This window comes from Lynx rufus, unplaced genomic scaffold (genome assembly GCF_022079265.1).
Source record: "Lynx rufus isolate CCGP_SWC_20201006 ecotype Redwood Valley unplaced genomic scaffold, mLynRuf1.p SCAF_17, whole genome shotgun sequence".
In the NCBI taxonomy this organism is placed as follows: domain Eukaryota; kingdom Metazoa; phylum Chordata; class Mammalia; order Carnivora; family Felidae; genus Lynx; species Lynx rufus.
This window is the reverse complement of record NW_025814831.1, coordinates 28,600,507-28,625,311: the sequence shown is the minus strand read 5'-3', so window position 1 is coordinate 28,625,311 and position 24,805 is coordinate 28,600,507. Positions and strand designations below refer to the sequence as shown.

General features: G+C 39.5%; 1 protein-coding gene and 1 pseudogene across 3 annotated transcripts in view; one reads left to right on the top strand and one right to left on the bottom strand.

Moving 5' to 3' along the window:
• Nucleotides 1-24,805, top strand: part of YLPM1 (YLP motif containing 1) — a 75,273-nt gene that overhangs the window by 20,478 nt on the left and 29,990 nt on the right. For 2 of the 3 annotated variants that reach the window (XM_047080355.1, XM_047080357.1), the window contains exons 5-11: nt 9,723-11,843; nt 14,473-14,593; nt 21,605-22,025; nt 22,138-22,230; nt 22,450-22,645; nt 23,307-23,425; nt 24,573-24,727. In XM_047080355.1, the coding sequence (XP_046936311.1) occupies nt 9,723-11,843; nt 14,473-14,593; nt 21,605-22,025; nt 22,138-22,230; nt 22,450-22,645; nt 23,307-23,425; nt 24,573-24,727 (3,226 nt within the window). The remainder of the gene's footprint in view (nt 1-9,722; nt 11,844-14,472; nt 14,594-21,604; nt 22,026-22,137; nt 22,231-22,449; nt 22,646-23,306; nt 23,426-24,572; nt 24,728-24,805) is intronic. The other variant, XM_047080356.1, reaches the window with a different exon arrangement.
• LOC124512644 (homeobox protein NANOG-like) lies at nt 19,575-20,514 on the bottom strand (annotated as a pseudogene).

The window sequence follows — 24,805 nt, the reverse complement described above, 5'->3', positions numbered from 1 at the left end:
GGCTTAACCAGCTGAGCACCCAGATGCCCCTGGTGTCTTTTTTATTTTTTATTTTTTTAATGTTTATTTAATTTTGAGAGACAAAGAGAGAGAGCAGGGGAGAGGCAGAGAGAGAGGGAAACACAGAATCCGAAGCAGAGCTTCAGCATCCGAATCTGAGCTGTCAGCACAGAGCCCAACGTGGGGCTTGAATGCATAAACTGTGCTTTCATGATCTGAGCTGAAGTCAGATGCTTAACCGAGACACCAGCCGCCCGTGGTGTCTTTTGATTAATAGAAATTCTTGATTTTAATTTAGCAGTCCAATTTATCGATCCGTTTGTCTTTTATGGTTAGTACTTTTTTGTGTCCTGTTTAAGAAATCTTTGTTTACCCCAAGGCCATAAATATATTATCCTATTTTATCTTCTGTCTCGTTTTACCCTTTATTTTTAAATCAACAATCCATATAGAATTGATTTGTTAATGAGGTATGAGGTAAGGATCATGGTTTATTATTTTTCATATGGCTATCTAGTTGACCCCAGCCCATCTTTTCCTTGCTACTTCATGCTATCTTCATTGTGAGTCAAATGGCCATATGTATGGATTTGTTTCTAGACTCTATCATTGTACCAGTGTCATACTGTTTTAATTACTGTAGCTTTAGGGGCGCCTGAGTGGCTGTCAGTTAGGTGTCTGACTCTTGATTTTGGCTTACAGTTCATGGGATCAAGCCCTGCATCAGGCTCTGGGCTGACAGCAGGGAGCCTGCTTGGGATTCTCTCTCCTCATCTCCCTCTGCCCCTCCCCCACTCGTACTCCCTCTCTCTCAAAATAAACACTTTTAAAAGATTTTTTAAAAAATTACTGTAGCTTTGTAATAAATCTTGATACCTCTTAGTGTAAGTCCTCCAGTTCTGTGTTTCTAGATCAGAGGTTGGCAAACTTTTTCTGTGAATGGCCAGATGGTAAGTATTTTTAGGCTTTGCAGGCCATGTTTGGTCTCTATCACTTATTTTTCTTTCTTCCTTTTGTTTTTCACATTTAAAAATGTAAAAGATCACTCTTAACTGGATTTGGCCCTGGGGCCATGGTCTACTGACCCCTGATCTAGATTGTCTTGATTATTCTTGGTCCTCTCTGTTTCCCATGTAATGCTTAGAATCAGCTTGTCAGTTTTCAGAAACCTGCTGGAATTTTGATGAGCGTTGCATGGAATCTGTTGACCATTTTGTGGAAGAATTGACATCTTTGTAATATCTAGGCTCCTGATTGGTCATACATACTTTTTGATTGGTTTTCGGATTATAATTGTGGACCTCTTCTATTCTGTAGCTGTCTTATTTGGATTAGCAAGGGACTGTAAACAATACAATTTTACTCTGTGCTTCCATTTGCCATGGTTGTTCCTATTTATAGCAATTACTTTTTGGAGGGAGAGTTTTGACTTTAGGGTTTTAGTTATACATATTAGAAAATACTTAGAAAAATCATCTTGCATGAAAACTAAAAGGGCAGGAATTTGACTCCAGAATTTAATATTTTGTAATTCCCATGGTCAGCTGATTTGAGTATGTTTATGTAAATATTGTGATAATAAGACATTTGTATTTCTGCGCATACCTCTTAAGTTTTTATACCCACTTGGGGTCTATTTTTTATGTTAAATCGTGAAATTTTTATACATACCTCTAATGTTTTCATACCTAGCTTTAGGGTTTTTGTTTTTTAGAAGTTTATGAAATACCTAACTGTATACAAATTTTCTAAATATTTAAACACCAAATATTTGTTTTACTTTTCATCTAACCAATGGGCAATATATGTGTTTTTCTGTGATTGTATTTAGTGAATATATGCTATGTTTGTACTTTATTTCAAATGTTTTTATATGTTAAAAAGGTCATAGCATTTCATTGTATTAATGTAAACATGGCTAATTTTTGTGCATATTTTAAAATTGAGTATCTCTTAATATATTTATTCCAAAGGCTTTAAAATTCTTTTATGAATACAAAAGGTTTTGATAGTCTAACATTTTGTTACATCCTTGAACTTTGAAAATTTGAAAGTGCAGTATTGATAAATAATTGCCATTTATATGTAGTGTTGAAAGTATATTTCAGTTGGTTTTTTTCTGACCCCCAAAATAAAAATAAAATGATGACCCTTGGCTGTTGATCAGCAATTTAATCTGAAAGCAAAGTACCCTATCCTGTCATGGAAATTGCATATTATATGTGCAGGCATGAGGCTTGCAGTAGTGAGTTAATTACCTTTTACAACCTTGTCACCATGTTCTCTTTTCCTTATCTGTACGTCGTTTAGTGCCTCTTCCTTCCTTTATCTTTCCCTCTGGCCATTCTGTATATGTGCTCTTCTCTTTGTTCTCTTTCCTGCCAGTTTTTGCTTTACTAATTCCTAGTGCAGGGAGCACTTCAGTAATTATGTGTTGAAATCCTTTGGTGAGTCAGACAAAGGGGATACCTCTGTAAACAAGGCCAGCCATCGTGTTCCGTTTTATCAAGTTATGTTCTAAGTTTTAAGTAAATCAAATCGTTGGTTTACCTGTCTCACTCTTCCCTTGGACTATGAACTCCTTGAGTTAAGTATCCATTTATTTCCAGCACTAACATAGTGCCTGACAGATGTTCAGTAACTGTTACTTATGCTGGAATGTCTCAGTTATGGATGAAATTCTCAAGGCATTCACAAATTGGTTAGGAAGGCAGTTTGTTTATATTCAAAATTTGATTATAATATTAGGTAACGAGTTGACAAGGGTTCTTACTGACTCTACCTTGTGGAGAATAGTCTCCTCTTAGCACTTCCATGAACTGATCATTGCTGAATTGAATCCAAAGCAGATGGTTTTACACAACTTTAATGATCTAAGGTGTTTTTCCAGGCACTTTGAATTAATAAATGGCACTTCAAGAAATGGAACGAAACCCTCACAAGCCCTGAAACAGTATCATATATAGCTAAATAAGTAGATAAGTGGTCTCCCTCTTTAGTATTGTGGTGTGTCCTCTGATAAGTCTCTAGTCAGCTCCTGTCCCTGTGCCCAACAGTAGCTGTGCCAAGCCTTCACTGCTGTGCAGAGACCATCTGCACTGTTGTCTCCACAAACATTTTTCTTTCGCTTTGTATCTTTAATTTAGATTCCTGCCTCCCAGAGGAAATTGAGACTTTCAGGCCCAGTGAAACTCACTTCCCACCCTTGTGTTTACCTTACCTTATTATCCTCATCTTTCTTCTTCTAGTCTCAGAAGAAGCTCTTCTTTCTCCCAGTTAGGGCTAATCTCTCTGTGTCACTTAAATTCATTTTACATTTTTATCAAAGTGGTACATACATAGTTTTCAGAAATCAAGAAAAACAGCCAGCCACTGCCCCAAGCCACCCTAGATGTGTTTTCTAATGACATCTTTTCATTCTTTAGCTGTTTCTTTTGGTAGTTACCTTCCTGTCACTAAAAAATATGCTGCTGCTTTCTTGAACTTCCACATTTTAAACATTATATATTTACTCCCAGTTCTAACAGAGATTTGCTTCTTCCACTACTCTAACCCCATATGTCTAATACATGTCACTGTTTTTAGATAAGTAAACAATGTCCACTGTAGAGATAAGCAGTGTGTTATAATTATATTTCCTTTAGTGTAATGACTTTTCTAGAATTTCCAATTGTCTTCTTGAAAAATCTTTAAAATAATTCTCCAACCCTAGTCCCAAAAGCACCATCTCTTTTTCTCTTGAGGTGATCTCTCTCCCATATTTATGCATCTTCTTGCTTTTCACCTGGCTGGGTTGGCGGCTTGGTTGCTTTCAAGATCTGCCATATGGCTGTTACTCCAGCATTTCCCTTGATTACCCTCCTGGATTGGATTCACTGTTTACTGAATGTCATGGCTTCCTGTTTGTGGTTTAGTGCCTCTTTTTCCCAGAGTGCATGCTCAAGTAACTTAGTAAGAAATTGTGGTTTGGAGGCAAATTGTCTGAGTCTTGTGTGTCTGAAATGTTTTTATTCTAACCTCACACTTGATTATAATTTGGGTATAGACTTTAAAGTCAAGCATTTAAAATTTTTTAATTTATTTAAACTAAAAACAAAATTAGTTCACCCATTTCTCCTATGCCCACTCCTGCCTCTGGCAACCACCAATCTGTTCTTTGTATCTATGAGTTTGGCTTTTATCTATCTATCTCTCTATCTATCTATCTATCTATCTATCTATTTATTTTTAGATTCCACGTATAAGAGAAATCAGTATTTGACTTACTTCACTTAGCATAGTACCCTTGAGGTTTATCCATATTGTCATAAGTGGCAAGATTTCATTCTTTTTTGTGGCTGAATAATATCCGTGTGTTTGTGTGTCTGTGTTACACATACATACATATGTATACACACACCACAGTTTTTTTATCCATTCTTCCATTGATGGACCCTTAGGTTGTTTCCATATTTTGGCTATTGTAACTCATGTGCAGTGAACATGGGATGCATATATCTCTTCAAGTTAGTTTTCTTGTTTTCTTCAGATAAATATCCAGAAGTGTAATTGATGGATCATCTGAGGGTTCTACTTATACTTTTTTGAGGAGCCTTCATACTGCTTTCCATGTGGCTGCACCTGTTTACATTCCCCGCAACAATATACAAGGATTCTTTTTTCCATATCCTTGCCAACACTTATTATTTCTAACCTTTTTGAAAACAGCCATTCTCACAGGTGTGGGGTGATATTGTGGTTTCGATTTGTATTTCTTGGCTGATGAGTGATGATGAGTCTCTTTCCATGTGTCTCTTGACCATCTGTACATTGTCTTTGGGAAAATGTCTGTTCAGGTCCTCTGCCCATTTTAAAATCAGATTATTTGTATTTTTGCTAGAGTTATAGGAGTTCTTTGTATATTTTGATCAGTAGCCCCTTATCAGTTATAAGATTTGCAGGTATTTTCTCCCATTCGGTAGGTTGCCTTTTCGTTTTGTTGATGGTTTTCTTTGCTGTGCAGAAGCTTTATAGTTTGATGTCATCCCACCTGTTTATTTTTGCTTTTATTCTCCTTGCTTTTGATATCAGATTCAAAAAACCATTGCCAAGGCCTGTGTCAAGGAGCTTACACCTATGGTGTTTTTCTAGGTTTTGTCCTAGGAGTTTCATGGTTTCAGGCCTTACGTTCAAGTCTTTAGTCCCTTTTGAGTTAATTTTTGTGTACAGTGTGAGATAACACTGTAGTTGCATTCTTTTCTACATGACTCTTCACTTTTCCAAGTATGATTTATTGAAAAAACTGTCCTTTCTCCATTTTATATTCTTGGCTCCTTTTCATAAATTAATTGACCATATACACATGGGTTTATTTGGGGGCGCTCTGTTCTGTTCCATTGATCTGTGTGTCTGTTTGTATGCCAGTACCATACTGTTTAACACCATTTATGTACTGTATAGTAAAGTTGAACATAATTATTCCTCAAAAGTTTAGGATCACCGTTCTATTTTCTTCTGCCAGTCAATATAGGTGCTATACTGTTCTGATTCTCTTCCTTTTTAGATGATGTCTCCCTATTGCTAGAAACTTTATTCCCTCCTGGTATTCCAAAATTTTATAGTGGTTTTTTTGTTTGTTTAGTTTTAATAGTTATACTTATTATTTACTAAGCTAGACCTTTTCTGTCTGAAAATTAGAGTCTTTTAACTCTTAAATCTTTCTATTTCTTCATTAATTTTATTTTTCTTGTTTTCTGTTTTTCTGGAACTCCTCATTAGTAGGTTTTTGGACCTGCAGGGTTGATTATATTTGTCTCTTTTTCATTTGATTGTACTTTCTGAGATACTTCTAATCTTTTTATTGCATTTTATTTGGAGAATTTTTAAATTTTTGTGCAGTTTTCTTGGTTCTGATCAAGTTTTATTCTTGATTTATATTTACAGTATCTCATTATGAATCTTTCTGAGGATATTATTTGAGGGTTTTTTTAAAAGTTATCTTCTGTTTTTTGCATTATCTCTGTTTTTTCTCCAGATTTATGACCCGTTTACCTTTGGTCTCTTCCTTCCATTTTGGAGACATTCCTCAAGTTTCTAGTGATCCTTGGTTGTCCATTTATATTTAAGAGCGGGGGTCACTGACAAGCTAATTGGAAGCTCTGTGTGCATATGAGGCGCTCATCAACTGTTGATGCGCCCAGTCAGCAGATTCAGGCCTTGCTTATGTGGTAGGGCAGAGAACTGCCAATGTTAGAGGACCCTCGGATTCAAGAATATAGGGACATTCATCCCAGAGAAAGTCTAGTTGATGGTTCTGAATATAGATTTTAATTTACACATTTTTAGCCCCAAGTCTTACCCCTGTCCTTCCCCAGCACCTCTGGTATCTGAGAATTCTGACTCTCCCTGGGTTTCTGTGGGCAGACCAGCCCCGTTTTGATTGTATCTCCTTCTACCAGCATTCTAAACTCCAGCTTCTTCTTGCATAGGTTACCACTCATGTTTGCCCTTTGTCTTCCAGAATTTAAAAACCATTTGCTGGCGGTCCCCTTTCTGTTTATAGTCAATTTATGTATATTGACATTCCTGGTGGTGACTCTGTGTGGTGTCAACTTGGCTAGCCTATAGTACCTTTCATAGAGTTCCCTTATGTGTTTCTGATTAGGGTGGGACACAAAGAGATTTTTTCATCTGATGTGAAATATTTATCCCTGAACAACTTAAAAAAAAAAAAAAAAAAAAGATTCTTACCTGTTTCCCAGAAAAGGATATATAGTCCCTTTCATCTTTTTGTCTTTGGGAAAATCTTCATTCTTCTCCTAGCTGGTTCACATTCTCTCTTTGATACTCTGTAATTGAAATTCTGAGATATAGGGGCACCTGGGTGGCTCAGTTGGTTAAACATCCACCTTTGGCTCAAGTCATGATCTTGCAGTTTGTGAGTTCGAGCCCCTCATCAGGCTCTGTACTGACAGCTTGGAGCCTGGAGCCTGCTTCACACTGTGTCTCCCTCTCTCTCTCTCTGCCCCTCCCCTGTTTGTGCGCTGCACCTCTCTCTCTCTCTCTCTCTCTCTCTCTCTTTGTCTCTCTCCCTCTCTCTCTCAAAAATAAACATTAAAAAAAATTAAATTCTGAGATATAAAATTAACTATTATTAATACATCTAATGTTATAGGATGACAAAGAACGATCAACCAAGGACATATAACTAATACATGTGTATGTATTTAAACATATAGTATCAAATTAAGGAAGAAATATTTGTAACTATTACAGTCCTGCTTTCTGCAACTGGTCATGTAACCATAGTTTGTATTTATAACTATATTCTTCCACTACACCTTTCATAGTCCCTTTGTTCTCAACATGCATTTCAGTTGGTCCTCGTTTTTTGCCTAGTGGAGTGACCCAAACCTTCATTCTTGAAAGGTCTGGGCTCTTGGCAGTCCTGCCTGGATTGAGTTACTGTAGTTTTCTGTTGACTTTGATCACAGGACATGAAAGCGCTAAGAGGTGTTCTAGAGGCTCTCCGTTCCAGACATCTTCCTCCGTACCCTCATTGTGTACTAGTGACCCAATTTCCCCTTGCAACTCAGGACCAATCACTACCAGCCAATGTAGTTACTTCTTTCTTGGCCTGTTTATTCAGAACCCAAGTAGCCAGGTGGCAGTCTCAAGTTGAATTTAATGGAGTTACTGTGGTGTTTCCTGATGGAAGCATTCTTCCTTTGAAACTAAGACTTCTAGACCAGCAAAAAGCCTAATGTCAACAGGGATAGGAAATAAATATTCTCCTGAAACTGAATTTAGCATTCTTCATTGATTTCCCAAACAAATGAAAGAAAAACTCTCTGTTTCTCATTAAAAACATGAAAGGCATCATCATCCATTTAGTCGTCTAAGCCAGGAAACTTGGAATTGTCCTAAATTTTTCCTTTTCTATTATCATTTTAATTTCACTTGTTAGAAAGTCCTATCCATTTTACCTTTCTTCACATCTTTCACTTTTATCTCCTTCTCTACATCCTCATATCAGTCACTGCCTTAGAACAGGCTTCACTTTAACTTACTCAAATTGTAGAAACAACCTACGGTAAACTTCTCCTACCTATCTGCTTGTTTTCCGCTAGAGGAATCTTTTAAAAATCAGACCATCTATAGTGGCTCTAAGTCTCATTAGGTAATTCCTAACTTCTTACCCAGCTGAATTAATTCATTGGTGGTAACAGAGATCTGAAGTCCTACGCTTTAATAAGTTAAAGACTTATTCTCTTTTAGCACTTTTGTGATGACTCTACAGTGTCAAGAATCCAAGTTCCTTCTGATTTGTTACTTCTCATCCCCTAGTATATTGCCCTTATCTACATGGTCCAGGATGCTTCACCACCATGTCAGAGCCAGCATGAAAAGGAGATGGTGAAGAGGAGGATGTGCCCTTCCCTTTGAGGCTATAACCCGGAAGAAGCTGTCGGTCATTTTCACTGTCAGCCCAGCCAGAACATGTCTATAAGTTTTAGCTACAGCAGAGTTTGGGAAAGAGAATCTTTAGTCTCGCTAGCTTTGTGTCCAGCTAAGAATGAAGAAGCTCAGATACTTTAGGAAAAGGGGGAATGCATATTAGAGGAGCACCAGTAGTCCCTGCCACACAGAGTGTACAAGGTCTTCTGGAGCTCGATTCTTGCCTACTCTTTACCTTATCTCTTTGTTCCCTACCTTTCCACTCCCTTCCCAGCTTTCCTACTCTTTTTGCTTGAGCCATGTTTGCACTTCCAGACTGCTTTGCTGGTGTGTGTTTCTCTGCCTTTCCTCATAATGCTTCCTTAACCTTAGATGTCCTTGCCACCCATTTCCCTTATCTCCAATGCACTCTGTTAGCCTGGCCTCAGAGAATTTGTCTTTCAAGACTTAATTTAAGCATCATCTATTATATAAAGCCTCTATTGGACAGCACCCCCTCCCCCCTTACCCTGGTAGAATTGACCATCCGCTCCTCTGTTGCCCTTGTTGTATGCAGATAGACTTCTGTCATTACACCTTTGGGCATTTATTTATACTTAGATTCTCTTTCTCCTTGATTGTAAACCCTTTGAGGCACAGATGACGTTTTATTTGTATATCTCCTAGGTGTAGTATAGCTAGACAGACAAGGAATGTAAATATTTTCTGAATGGGCGAGTGGGTCCGTAGCAAATTGTCAGGGCACTGTCCAGACTTTAAAATATCAGGGCACATTCTTAAGCTATAGCTGGCTACTGGCTTTTTGAATTTTTGTCCAGTAGTCCAGGTGATAATGTTAGCTCCAACAATATTTATAATCATCCTATATTATCTTGTTAGTTGTTTCCTACTTAGATTTTAGTTATATTTTAATTCTCAAAGTACTCTCAGAGTTAGCCGTGGCACTTTTTCCCCCATTTAAGATGAGTGGGCTTTTCTGTCTACTAAGTCACAATACTTATGATTGCTTTTTAACAATTTAGTGTATCAGTGACTTGCTGCAGGAGTTGTTTTGGAGTGGATGATAATAATACTGACATGATTTCCAAAGCCTGTCCTAAGACCTTCTGAGCACTGCCACTTTAGCATACCGATTCTAAGATAGATACCTCAGGATTTATTTAATGACTGAAAGAGTCATTTTTGTAAACAGATTCTAAGGCAAGATTGCCTTAAATATTCTTACATGGAGAATATTTTTTTTTCTGCTTTACTGTCTTGAGTAATATCTTTTGTTTTACTTGTAGATTTGATGGTCCTCGAAGATTTGAGGATTTAGGGTCAAGGTGTGAAGGACCGAGACCCAAAGGGCCTCGTTTTGAAGGAAATCGCCCCGATGGGCCAAGACCCAGATATGAAGGTCACCCAACAGAGGGCACTAAAAGCAAATGGGGAATGATTCCCCGGGGGCCAGCATCTCAGTTTTATATTACCCCCAATACATCCCTCAGTCCTCGACAGAGTGGACCACAGTGGAAAGGCCCCAAGCCAGCTTTTGGACAGCAACATCAGCAGCAACCTAAGTCACAAGCAGAACCTCTTTCAGGAAACAAAGAACCATTAGCAGACACCAATAGTAACCAGCAGAAGAATTTTAAAATGCAGTCAGCTACATTTTCCATTGCTGCAGATATAAAGGATGCCAAGGCGGCTCAGTCAAATGAGAATCTAAGCGACTCTCAACAAGAGCCACCTAAAAGCGAAGTCTCGGAAGGGCCCATAGAGCCTTCTAATTGGGACCAGAATTCTCAAAGTATGGAGACTCAAATGGACAAAGCCCAAGCTGTTACTCAGCCTGTACCCCTTGCAAATAAACCTGTACCTACTCAATCTACTTTTCCCTCAAAACCAGGGGGGATGGAGGGAGGAGCAGCAGTGACAACATCATCATCATTAACTGCAGATAATGATTTTAAGCCTTTGGGTATTGGTCTGCCCCATTCAGAAAACAACCAAGATAAAGGGCTGCCTCGGCCAGATAACAGAGATAATAGGTTAGAAGGCAATCGAGGCAGCAGCTCATCTTACAGAGGTCCTGGGCAAAGCAGAATGGAAGACACACGGGATAAAGGACTAGTAAATAGAGGTCGAGGTCAGGCAATCAGCCGTGGCCCAGGGTTGGTCAAGCAAGAAGACTTTCGTGATAAGATGATGGGTAGACGAGAAGACAGTCGAGAGAAGATGAGCAGAGGAGAAGGCAGCCGGGACAGAGGGTTGGTGAGGCCAGGAGGCAGTCGGGAGAAAATGCCAGGTGGTCTGCAAGGCAGCCAGGACCGGGGTAGAGCTGGCAGCCGAGAAAGGGGACTACCTCGGAGGGCTGGCAGTCAGGAGAGAGGACCTCCTCGAAGGGCTGGGAGTAGGGAAAGAGTACCACCACGAAGAGCTGGGAGTAGGGAGAGGGGACCACCTCGAGGGCCTGGCAGTAGGGAAAGGGGACTGGGAAGACCAGATTTTGGTCGTGACAGAGGTCCATTTAGACCAGAACCAGGAGATGGTGGGGAAAAAATGTATCCATATCACCGAGATGAGCCTCCTAGAGCTCCATGGAATCATGGAGAAGAGAGAGGGCATGAAGAGTTCCCATTAGATGGTAGAAATGCTCCAATGGAACGAGAAAGACTTGATGACTGGGATAGAGAGAGATACTGGAGAGAATGCGAACGTGACTATCAAGATGATACACTAGACCCATATAACAGAGAGGACAGGTTCTCAGCACCACCATCTCGATCTCATGATGGAGATAGACGAGGCCCTTGGTGGGATGATTGGGAGAGAGATCAGGATATGGATGAGGACTACAACAGGGAAATGGACAGGGACTTGGACAGGGATGTGGATCGGATTGGAAGACCCATGGATATGTATGATAGAAATTTGGATAATGAGTGGGACAGAGATTATGGGAGACCACTGGATGAACAAGAATCACAGTTTCGTGAACGGGATATTCCATCTCTTCCACCTTTACCACCCCTCCCACCTCTTCCACCTTTGGATAGATATCGGGATGATAGATGGAGAGAAGAAAGAAATCGAGACCATGGGTATGATCGAGATTTTCGTGATAGGGGTGAGTTGAGGATCCGAGAGTATCCAGAAAGAGGAGATACATGGCGGGAAAAGCGAGATTATATCCCTGACAGAATGGACTGGGAAAGAGAACGGTTGTCAGACAGATGGTACCCATCTGATGTGGATAGACATTCCCCCATGGCGGAACATATGCCCTCCTCACATCATTCTTCTGAAATGATGGGGTCGGATACAAACTTAGACTCTGACCAAGGCCTTGGAGGGGTAATGGTTCTCAGTCAGAGGCAGCACGAAATCATTTTGAAAGCTGCACAAGAACTGAAAATGCTTCGGTAAGTTGACTACTTAAGATTTTCTTTTAGTCAAAACCGCATTCAGACTGCTCTTTTTTAAAGTGATGCGATGTATGTGAATGGAATCGTTTTGCTTCAAGTTCTTGTAAATTTTAATTTATATTTCTGGCCATTCAGTGCTGCTTTAGGGTTAGGAAATGTATTTTGGAACTGTGTTAATTGTAAGCTTATGTCCTGAAATGTGAAAGTTTGGTAGCCATTCTTGGCTTTTATAGATGTGTTGCTGACATATCATGCCTGTACATGTTTCAGTGTCAAACTTCAACTCTCCAGTGCTCTGGATTTCACAGAGCTCATATGTAACATCCTTTTTTTTCCCCAGGAGGCATTTTGTTCTTTGGTATTAGATCTTATAGACTTCATATTCACGTATCTTTGATAAAACTTTGGAAAGTGCTGTAAGGTTTTTCCTCTGTTGAAGCTCAGAATGGTTTACCTGAAAGCGTCCTCAGATTTGGCTAACTGCTGATACTTTCTTTCTGGGGTGTTTTATCTTTTCCTTATAACTAAAAGCAGATATCTCTACTTGAGGATGTTACTTATTTCTACATAATCAAATATTTTCTTTGTGAAATGGAGAATAAAATTTGGATTTCTTGATTTAAAATCACCTCTGTATAAGTATCTATCTAATGCTTCCCAGGGAGTAACAATTAAAAAAAAAAAAAAAAGAAGAAGAAGATGAAACATTGCATGCTTACTGTGTGCCAGGAACTGTACTGAATACTGATTACTTTGTGTATGTTCATTCAATCCCTAAACCAACTATGTCCTGAGATAAGAATTTAGCAGTCATTGATAGATTGTAAGCTTTTTGAGTAAGTTCTTAGGAATGAGCAATGTTTTGAGAAAATAAATTAATGGTTAGGTTTTAACATATTCCAGTGTATTGTGTTTCCTTCATTTTTCAATTCTGGTCTATGTTTGTGGATTGTACCGATTGAAATCATAACTGAAGCTTTATGACTAGCAAAGTACAACGAGGAAAAATCCCTGTAGGTAAAGATGAAACATCCGGTGCCTCGGGCAGCACAACAGATTTCTGTCTATAGAAGATACGCTCTGAGAGATTTTACTTTTCCAGATTACTCGTGAAGAAGATGTGGAAAGCATGATAGAGAACGTTTAGTTACCACACCATTCACTTTTAAATTAACAGACGCCTTTAACTTAACACCCACCATGTGCTGGGCACTGTGCTAATAATTTAGCCTACATTGTCTCAGTCTTCCTGTCTCAGATCCTTTTATCTCAAAGGCCTGCAATGATAAGTAGACATACCCTACTTCACAGATGACACTAAAGCTCAGAGAGGTTAAGTCCACTTGGCTAATCAGTGGCAAACCCAGAATTTGAACCCAGTCTGTCCAGCTCTAAAATCTGTTTTGTTTATGGAGAACACGAAGCTGGTTAGTGTTCCCAAACTGCCAAGTTTTCTTTCCTTTTCTTTTTAAAATTTCCTTTTCATCCGTTATTACTTGGTATAGAAAACCTTTTGATAAAAGGTGCTTCTTCTTCATCATCCTTTTTTTAAGCTCTTTCTAGGCAACATAAGCATAACTAAAATATATGAAGTGATGGATAAGAATTATCATAGGTGAATACAAGTAAGCTATGTTGTATTGGTGTGAAGTCATAATATGATTTACATGAGGTAGAAAATAAACTTTTTTGACCCTTAGTTTGTGTCCATTTGGGGCACTACATCCAGTGTAGGAAGAAAATTGTAAAAAGTCTAAAGAGGTTGTAGTAGATGTACACCTGTTTATGGTGGGCATTGTAAGGAAAACTCAAAAAAAAAAAAAAAAAAAAAGGAAGGAAGGAAGGAAGGGATTGGACCAGAGAACTCAAGAAAAGCATGAAGAGTTCCATGAATCCTTTTTAGGAATATGAAGTGTTGTTTTTAAAGGTATAGACTGACATTAGCTCTCACTGGGCCATAAACTGAAGTACCCACAAGAACCAGACAGGTAACTATAATGAGTGAAAGTGGGACAGGCTAACTCTACCGAGTGTGGTGAGGACTATAGCAACCCGCTTCATCTAAAGTGGACGGCCATCACTCCGGTCAGCTGATTGTTGGCATGTGGGGACATAGACCCGTTGTTACCAAATCTCTTTACAATTTGAATTTATATGTGAAATATTTTGCTTCGTAAATAACAGCAGCTAATTCAGATTTTAAAAACTGATGGGAAAGCCAATTAAAAAAAAAACAAACAAGAAACTTTGTAGGCCGTATTTGGCCACCAGTTTGCAACCTCTCATCTAGCGAGAGAGTATTGAACGAGGAAAATAGTGAGAGAACTTTTTGTTCAATGAAAGAAAAAGGTGACCAGTAGATGCTATTTTAGAATAGACTAATGAGGCAGGTTGTGGAACCTGTCCTTGAATAGGTTTAGTAATTTATAGTCATTTATAGGTTGTAGAAGACTAGTCAGTTAGCTACATAAAGGCAAGAGAGTGTTACCCTGGAGATGCCCTGGGGGCACCATAGAGGGTTTTGGAACAGGGTTCTTAAGATCTCTTTGTCTTTGATATCAGTTGTAGTCACTGGGTCTGGAGTAAACATGCCTTAATGTACAATGGCAATTTTATTTGTTCACAGGGAACAGAAAGAACAGCTTCAGAAGATGAAAGACTTTGGGTCTGAGCCACAGATGCCTGACCATCTGCCACCCCAGGACTCGAGGTTGCAGAATGCATCTTCAAGGCCTGGAATGTACCCGGTATGGAAAAACGTGTGCTCGGGAAATGAAATGATTCCTACTTTGTATGTTTGTATGTTGTTTGATTTTTTTCCATTGTAATAGGTATAAATTTCCTCTATAGAAAATGTAAATTTGCGGTGCCTGGGTGGCTCAGTCAGTTAAGTGTCCGACTTCAGCTTGGGTCAGGATTTCATGGTCAGTGAGTTCGAGCCGCATGTCGGGCTCTGTGCTGGCAGCTCAGAGCCTGGAGCCTGCTTTGGATTCTGTGTCTCCCTCTCTGCCGCCCTCCCCCCACCCCCCGCCCCGCTCATACTCTGTCTCTCTCTGTCTCTCAAAAATGAATAAACGTTAAAAAAATTTTTTTTAATGTAAATTTGGGGAAAGTAAAATGCTAATGGTAATTGGCCTTTGAAAATCTTTTAAATGTGGTCAAAAGTATGACAGCCACTTTTTCCCCCTAGGTTTTGATAAATACACCAAGCACACCTGAGCTACATGGCTTCATGTTCACACAAGTGTAGAATTTTTCTAATAATCTCTTTTGTTGAAGTGGTCCTGTTTTTCATCTGGGCAGTGCAGAGGCCCCTTATGAGCCCGCCTCCTGTGAGCCTCAGAGTCTCCCCACTGCCTTGGGCTACTGGTTCCTCAGCTAGGGAAGGGATCAAACATCATGCTCTAGTTCAGGCAGTAAAGTTCTGTGAAAGGTTTGTGCGATCAGGTTCTCCCTTTGTTTTGCGTTCATTGTTGTTGTTGTTTGTTATTTTACCTTTAAGCCAGTGATGACCTTTAAAAATGTTGTCATGCAAATAACTTTATAACAACACAATGAGAGGGAAAACCCAAATCATTTCATGAAATTAACTCTTCACTTTTCAGTGTGCCCTTTCATCATAACACATAGTCTAACACGAAACAGATTACATAGTTGTCACCAATGACCACCATGATGTTGCCTCCCCATATCATATCTCCTGACTTGTGTGTGCATCTGTCTGCCTCCAGCGTTTCTCTCTGGATGTGTCTCCTGTCAAACTCAGCATATTCAAAATGGACCTCAGTATCATTTTCCATTAACCTTGTTCTTTCTCCTCACCATCACCTACTCACCCAAACTGGAAACCTGAAAGTCAGCCTTAACTGTTTACTGTGTCCTGCCCTTCCGTATCCAGTCATTCTTTTGATTGATTTTACTACCTTTTTAATATTGTTCAAATATACTGTCCTCCACTTCCCCACAACCTCAGTTTTGTCCTTCATCAGTTCTTGCCTAGATTATTTCAGAAACATCCCAATTCATCTCTCCATCTCATTCTCCTCTGATCCATTCTCCATTCTGCTAGAGTGATTATTTTATTGTATTTTTGAATCAAATTTTGAGGTACAGTTTACATATCTTAACTCACTTTAAGCCCACTCATTTTAAGCCTGCAGTTTGAGTTTTGACAAATATAAAGAAGAACAAAATTTCTATCACCCCAAAAAGTTCTCTAGTGCCACTTTGTACCCCTACACTTCACCTTAGGCGGCACTGATGGGACTTCTGGCCAAAGTGGACACTTAATTTTTTTTTTTTTTTTAACATTTATTATTGAGAGACAGAGAGACAGAGCGTGAACATGGGAGGGGCAGAGAGAGGGAGAGACACAGAATCTGAAGCAGGCTCCAGGCTCTGAGCTGTCAGCACAGAGCCCCACGTGGGGCTCGAACTCACAAACCATGAGATCATGACCTGAGCCGAAGTCAGATGCTTAACTGACTGAGCCACCCAGGCACCCCAAAATGGACATTTAAAAACATAAATCTCACCATGTTGCGTGCACCCTCGCTTTAGAATGCTGTATTCCCCGCTGCTTACGTGATAAAATCTAAAGTCTTTTGCATGACCCTTTATGTTTCTCCTGAGCTGGCTTGACCTCTGCTTACCATTACTTGCTCTTCTCCTCCCTTCCACTCTGCCTTCCTTCCACGTGGAGCTTCTTACAACTGTGCGAGTGTGCCAGACTCTTAACTTCCCCATGCCTTTGCACGTACATGTTGTTCTCTAAACCTAGAGTTTCTTTTCTTTCTCTTATCCTCTTCTCCAACTAGTTAATTCTTGTTCATTTTTTAGAAGTCAGCTTTGTATCTTCTCTTCCCCTTGGGTAAGATGGTTGCCTTCACATGTACCCCTGTAACATCTTGTACAAGCTTCTGTCATAGCCATTATCCTATTGTATTTTGTTTGTTACCTTGTCTGTCTTTCCTTCTAAACAGAGCTCCTAATAATAGGAACTGTGTCTTTTATCTTTGTATCTCTTAGCAAATAGTTGAAACTCTAGATTATAGTTCCACATTTCTGCCTTATTCACTTAACAAATAAAAAACATTTTTCATATTCCTACATACGTTATTACTTTTGATGCATAATTTATTAAAACTATTCCACTTCTTTTGGACATTTGCTTCTAATCCTTCAGTCTTATTATTAGTATAACTTCAGTGAATGTCTTTGTATCAAGTTCTTACTCTAGGTAACTTATTTAAAAAAAAAAATTCATGTTTATTTTTGAGAGAGAGCGTGAGCTAGGGAGGGGCAGAGAGAGAGAGAGAGAGAGAGAGAGAGGGAGACATAGAATCTGAAGCAGGCTCTGGGCTCTGAACTGTCAACACAGAGTCTGACGCGGGGCTCAAACTTACGACCTATGAGATTATGACCTGAGCCAAAGTCAGATGCTTAACCAACTGAGCCACCCCGGGTCCCATAGATAACTTCTTAAATTTTAAGATCCCCAAAATCCCAAAGTAGGATATTTCAGTTACAGAATAAGGACATTTTTAATGATTCCTGGAATATAGCTAATGGCTCTCTAAAATAGTTGTATAAAGGGGCTCCTGGGTGGCTCAGTCTGTTAATCATCCAACTTTGGCTCAGGTCATGATCTTGTGGTTCGTGAGTTCGAGCCTCATGTTGGGCTCTGAGCTATCAGCACAGAGCCTGGATCCTGCTTCAGATTCTATGTGCCCCTTTCTCTCTGCCCCTCTCCTATTCACACTGTTTCTCTCTCTCTCTCTCTCAAACATAAACATAAAAAACATTTTTTTTAAATAGTTGTATAAAATGTATGCTAGAGCCTTGCAAGCAGCAGCTACTTGATATTTTTGGTCGATTTAGTAGCTTTAATAAAATGTTTTAATATGCATTTTTGATAGTGAACACGAGTATTTTTCCATATTATATTTCTTCTTGTAAAAATTCTATTTTTGTCCTTTATCCATTTGTCTGTTTGACTTGTAAGGTTTTTTTTCTTACCAATTTATATTACTCTTTTTCTTTTAAGTTTATTTATTTGGAGAGAGAGGGAGAGAGCACTCACATGAATGGGGGAGGGGCAGAGAAAAAGGAAAGGACCCAAGCAGGCTCTGTGCTATCAGCACAATGCTGGGCTCGACCCCAGGACTGTCAGAGCATGACCTGAGCCGAAATCAAGAGTCAGATGTCCAACGAACTGAGCCACCCAGGCGCCCCATTCTTAATATACTGTAGATAGTAATTCTCATGTAAATACTGTAGGGATTTTTTTTTTTTTTTACGAATGTATCTATTGCTTTCACTGTGTAGTGTAAAGAAAACACTTTTATTTATAGACATAATCTGAAGAGTTCTTAAGATATTTGGAACAGGTCTGGATAGCTGTACTCCAGACACCATAGTTTTTGTCCTATATTAGCAATTTTTTAGAGTGCTACAATCAAATGTTTCCCTTAGGTAGCAACCATTTGTCTTTTACTGTGGGTTGTAGTGACCTCTAGTTAAACAATGTTCCTTACATAATGGCCAAATCCCTTTTGTTACCCAAAGTTTGTTCTTAAAGTACAGCCCATACATGAGTAAATAGGTAAGTAACGTATGTTGTTGGGTCTCTAAGGTCTAAAATAGCTGTCAATGAAAAACAAACCAGAAACAACGAACTAAGAGAAAAGGATAATGAGTGTTCGAATCAGGCTTGCAGAGATTAAAATAAAATTTGACAGTTGGGTTTCAGCGTTGAGTAGATAGGACCTATCTGTCAAGAGATTCTACTGTCTCCTTAATACACATTTCTGTTGACATTCGGTGATTGATTTGGGAAGACAAATGCAAACATTGCACACGACAGTGGCACTTCCTCTTGGAGAGGTTACTAAATGTCCCATTCAGTTTCTTTGTTTTGTTGTTTCCTGGTGCTGATGTTGTGTGTTGGTACTAGTCTTGCCACAGACTACTGTTGTCAACCAGACAACAGAATTACCCATGGAGGTTTTGGTTTTTAATTAATGCCAGGCTCTCCCCCTACAGAAATTCAGTAGATGTAGGGTGGGCCTGGGACATTTATATCTCAAGTGGCTAGCACCCTACTTTTTAAGTAAGGAGAAAAAAGAGAGGGTGATACATTGGTGGGAGGGTGATAGTGTTGAGGACAATTTTTTTAAGTGGGTATTTTATTTATTTGTACTTAAACCTATAAACCAACCAGCCAAACTGATACTATTACCATGATACATTAAAATACAAAACCTCTTTCTACAAATAACTAGAATAACGAAGAAATTAGGAGTTGTAGTAAAATAACACAGGGGGCAGAGGAAACCAATGAAGCATATTATAGTTTGACCCTTCATCATAACATTTGAGGTTACTAATAAGTAAAGCCTCACAAACTCAGAAAATACAAGTAATCCTTCATCATTTGTCTTTGTATTTTTACTTCCTATTCTTGAAGTTGGATTCTAGAAACTAAAGATATCCAAATTAGTGTTATATCTAGTTACTTGTAGCCAGAAGCATCTTTTATCATGCTGTCCATAGCAGCCAATGCTACTGAAACCTCTTCGATTAGATTCCAATCGTACCTTCTCAGTTGAAACAATAAGCATAATGGGATACAATATCAAGGCAGAGATACAGGACCCTAAAAGACAAATCGTAAGAGAAGTAATACAGCCACTGCCCAAACTGAGATTGAATAATATACTCATCATGTCACACATCTTCAGGCTGTGTGTTCACAGAGTACTTTGGGAATAAACCTATTACTTGCTGGGTACTAAGATGCTTAGCACTTTAATAAAGTGCTAAATATTAAGTAACATTAATTAATATTTAATTAATTAATTAACTAATATCAAAAAATATTTATTAAAGCATTTTACACTATGGCTTTCCCCAGCAGTTTCTAAGATGGACTCCAAGTCACTGACAGAATTTTGCTGGAACTGGATCTGGGATTGCAGGGATTCCTCTCCACAGTTGTGGAGCTGACTATTCCAGGCTTGGGGGCACCAGGTCTAACTGTTCCAGAAATGGTTGCTCCAAGACTGGCTGTTCCAGGTCTGGTTACTCCATATTGGAAGGTTTCCAGAAGTGTTCGTCAGGTATCCCCAGTGATAGGAAGAGAAGCCTGGGTATTCTGCAGTTGCTGAGCCATTCTGAGTCCTACTGTTGCTGTTCTTTGGCCAGTTCTGCCACCTCTTACTTTCATTCTCTGGTTCTGGGACCAGGATTTAACCTGCTTATAGCTAAGGTTCGGAATGTTGGAAAGTTCTTGCATCTGCTGGAGACTGAGGTATTTCTGTCTCTGGGATCTGTCATCGAGTACATATAGCTGGGTCTGAGAGAACACGGTTCTGATCTTCTGTTTCTTGCCCTGGGCCATATCTTCCTTCTTCACTGTGCTCTCCTCTACAAAAGTGGGTAGTGGTTTTACTCTGGGACTGGTGGAAGAAACGAAGCTGTCCTGAATAAGCAGACCGTGGAGGAAGGAAGAGGAGAGACGGTCTCCGTGTAGGGTATCTCAGCAGATGACATGCAAGGATGCATAATTTTCTTCAGGCCCATAAATCTCAGGCATTGGAGAAGAGTCCCTAGAATTGGGTGCTTCAGGGCAAGGAGGGCACTGGGCCTGAACTGGATCCACAATCATGTTGCTGAACTGAAGGCAGAAGGAAAAAAAAAAGAGAGCAAGATTATAAGAAAGGCCCAGTTTACATATTGAGGTGGAAGAACTTAGAGAAATATGAAGATCTCCAGATGTAAGAGTGTCAGAAGGATGGGAATGAAGTGGCTCACCACCGCAATGGCAGGAGCCAGCCAGTCCAATCTAACGAAAGGTCGAGGACAATTTTTGATAACCTAATTGAGGTATAATCTACATACCATATAATTTGCCCATTTTAGGTGATTTTTAGTAAATGTACTGAGCTGTGCAACCATCATCTATTTCCCTAATGACTAATGATGTTGAGTGTCTTTTCAAGTGCTTATTGGCCATTTGTGTATCTTCTTTGGAGAAATCTCCAAATTTTTTGCTGATTTTTTTTTCTATTATTTGTCTTACTATTAAATTATAGTAATTTTTCAAATTTTAAATACAGTTCCTTTATTAGATACATGATTTGCATATTTCTCTCCAATGGTGTATTTTATTTTATTTATTATTATTTAAAAAAAAAATTTTTTTTAACGTTTATTTGTTTTTGAGACAGAGTGAAACAGAGCATGAACGGGGGTGAGTCAGGGAGGGGGAGACACAGAATCTGAAACAGGCTCCAGGATCTGAGCTGTCAGCACAGAGCCCGACGCGGGGCTCGAACTCACGGACCGCGAGATCATGACCTGAGCTGAAGTCGGATGCTTAACTGACTGAGCCACCCAGGCGCCCCTGATTATTATTTTTTTAAGTTTATTTATTTTGAGAGAGCTAGAAGGTGCACTAGTGGGAGAGGGGCAGAGAGAGAGGGAGAGAATGCCAAACAGGCTCAGCACTATCAGCACAGAACCCGATGTAGGGCTCGAACTCCCAAACTGCAAGATCACACCCTGAGCCAAAGTCGGACACTTAACTGACTGAGCTACCCAGGCACCCCTCCAATGGTGTATTTTAAGACACAAAAAGGTTTTAAAAAGAAAAAGAACTTTTTCTTGTATGGACGGAAAATCGGGTTTTAATTTCTACCGACGTGTGAGAACATGATGGTATGCTCCTTCACTAAACCATTTACCCTATTCTCCAGCCTCCAGGGGCCTATAGACCACCCCCTCCTATGGGTAAACCACCAGGAACAATTGTAAGACCCTCTGCTCCACCAGCAAGACCATCTGTTCCTGTGACCAGGCCGCCTATCCCAATACCACCACCACCACCGCCTCCTCCTCCACCTCCACCTCCTCCGCCAGTAATAAAGCCACAGACCTCAGCTGTGGAACAGGAGCGCTGGGATGAAGATTCTTTCTATGGCCTCTGGGATACAAATGATGAACAAGGACTGAATTCAGAATTTAAACCAGAACCTGGAACAATCCCATCTGCTCCAGTGTTACCACCCCCACATGTTCACCCTCCCATCCCCCCTCCTGGCCCAATGCCTATGGGTCTGCCACCGATGTCCAAACCACCCCCAGTGCAGCAGACTGTTGATTATGGCCATGGCCGAGGTGAGTAATGGTGACAGCTTTGTATTTGGGATTCTCAGGAAATCGTGAGCTTCAGCTTTGTCTTCTTTAGGCTTCATTCTTACAGTGTTTTATCCCTGATTTGGTTCACCAGATATGTCCACTAATAAAGTTGAACAGATACCCTATGGAGAAAGAATAACTTTGCGCCCAGATCCACTACCTGAAAGATCAACTTTTGAGACAGGTAGGAGTCCCAGAGAGATCAGTATTTTTAAACCTTTTAGGACCTAATTATCATGTGATTTTGATAAGGTTATCTGGGCCTCCCTTTAATATAGCTGAAAGATTCATAAGTTGAATTTAGGACAATAATTTATACTAGCTCTAAAGTTAGATTTGCACCTTTTTGCTTTTATTTCAGAAAAGGAATATAGCTCTTACTTTGTACTAATTGTTTTTGTAGAACATGCAGGCCAACGTGATCGTTATGATAGAGACAGAGACCGTGAGCCTTATTTTGATCGTCAAAGTAACGTCATGGCAGATCATCGAGATTTCAAAAGGGATCGAGAGACACACAGAGACCGAGAACGGGATCGTGGTGTTATTGACTATGACCGGGATCGATTTGATAGAGAACGCCGACCTCGAGATGATAGGTACGTGTTATGAAAAATACCTTTTTGCCAGGTGTACAAATTACCATAGACTTAAGTTCAGCAAAAGTCATTGTATCTAAGGGAAATTTGGTAAATGATGTATATACTTCTCATACATGTGTGTGTAATTTGGAGAAGGAAAAGCAGTTCCAGACCAATCTGCAGGAAACGAGATGCTTGAGTTTTATGAGCTTGAATTCCAGAGAATTAAATGGGAGATGGAGATAGCCTGTAAGGAAAGGAAATAGTATTGTCAATAAAGGTACAGTCATTACTTCATTAGTAGGTCAACAACGTATTTTTGCAGTTCATGAGCCCTTTAGACGTCTGTGTGCAAGGCAGATCTAAATGGAAAAGTGGGGCACCTGGGTGGCTCAGTCGGTTAAGCATCTTGATTTCAGCCCAGGTCATGTCGTGAGATCATGCCACGTGTTGGGCCCCCCTGTGCTGAGCACAGAGCCTGCTTATGATTCTGTCTCTCCCTCTCTATCTGCCCCTCCCCCCTCAAAAAAATAAAATAAAATAAAAGGAAAAGCAAAATAAAAATAAAAATATTGACTATGTGTAGTAGCTACCCATGGAGAAAATTGGGCAGATAGTGGTATTGCATTGTAATTTTTTTTTTTTTAATTTTCTAAAGTACTTCCTGTTACACCTCTAGGACTCAGTCATATCGAGACAAAAAAGACCATTCCTCATCTAGAAGAGGGGGATTTGATAGGCCATCCTACGACCGGAAGTCTGACCGACCAGCCTACGAAGGACCATCCATGTTTGGAGGTAGAACAAGTGCCTTATTAACTATGAGGATGTTGAGAATACAGACCACTGGAGATGTTTCCCCCTATAGCTGTGGATTTAAACTTTCAGAATAAAATGAATGCACTGATTTATCAGAGATGGGAGCATTATCATCAAAAATAGCAATGTAATTAATGAAAGAAAACACAAATTGTTCTTTGGTATTATTAAAGAAGTTTTGGAAAATAGAAACAAAATCAGTTATAATCCCACCTCCTACCATACCACAACAACTATAATTTTGTATGTTTCTTCTCATTCTCTTTTCACGTATGTATTAATGAAGTTGTAATCAAAGTGTAAATAGAATTTCTTTATCATGTTTATTCTCAGTGATATGTAACATTTTTCTGTATGTAAACCTATTATAATAATGGTTCTATTATATACCATTGAGTGGATAAAGTAGAAGACTCTTATTATTGGACATTTAGGTTGCTTTTTGTTTTTCACTGTTATACACCTAAACCAAAAATGCATACCTATTTGTAAGAACAAGCTTTCCTAAGCTAGTAACTCTTGTTCTTAAAACTGTAAAACCAGGGGCGCCTGGGTGGCGCAGTCGGTTAAGCGTCCGACTTCAGCCAGGTCACGATCTCGCGGTCCGTGAGTTCGAGCCCCGCGTCAGGCTCTGGGCTGATGGCTCAGAGCCTGGAGCCTGTTTCCGATTCTGTGTCTCTCTCTCTCTCTGCCCCTCCCCCGTTCATGCTCTGTCTCTCTCTGTCCCAAAAATAAATAAACGTTGAAAAAAAAAATTAAAAAAAAAAAACAAAAAAACTGTAAAACCAGAAGTTATAGACAGACCGTAAGTCATACTTGGGACTATCGGCAAAGTATTATTCTCCTATGTCCTGTTGCTTAACTTTTTCCCTAAATTTAATACAAACAAAGATGAAGTCAGTATTTTTCAGAACATTCTATTTGCCCAAAATCATATACCTAAATCTTTTCATTTTCTTGATTTCAAGAAATGTAAATTTACATTACTTTAAACTTTCTCTGATTAAGGTTTAGAAGTGGCCTCCAAATCATCATGAATTTTATTACCTTAGGATGACTGAAGAGAGTTAAAATTTTAAATAATTACCATATAAATAGTAATTTTGTTCAATTGCTGAAATCCTAGGAGAACGAAGAACTTATCCAGAGGAACGAATGCCCCTGCCAGCTCCTTCACTAAGCCACCAGCCACCTCCAGCCCCACGGGTTGAGAAGAAACCCGAATCTAAGAACGTAGATGATATTTTGAAACCACCTGGCCGAGAGAGCAGACCTGAGAGAGTGAGTCCTGTGTAGTTGACTAGCTTTCTTGCAAATCAGAAGCTATCAGGAGATCTTTTTAATACCCTGAACGTAATT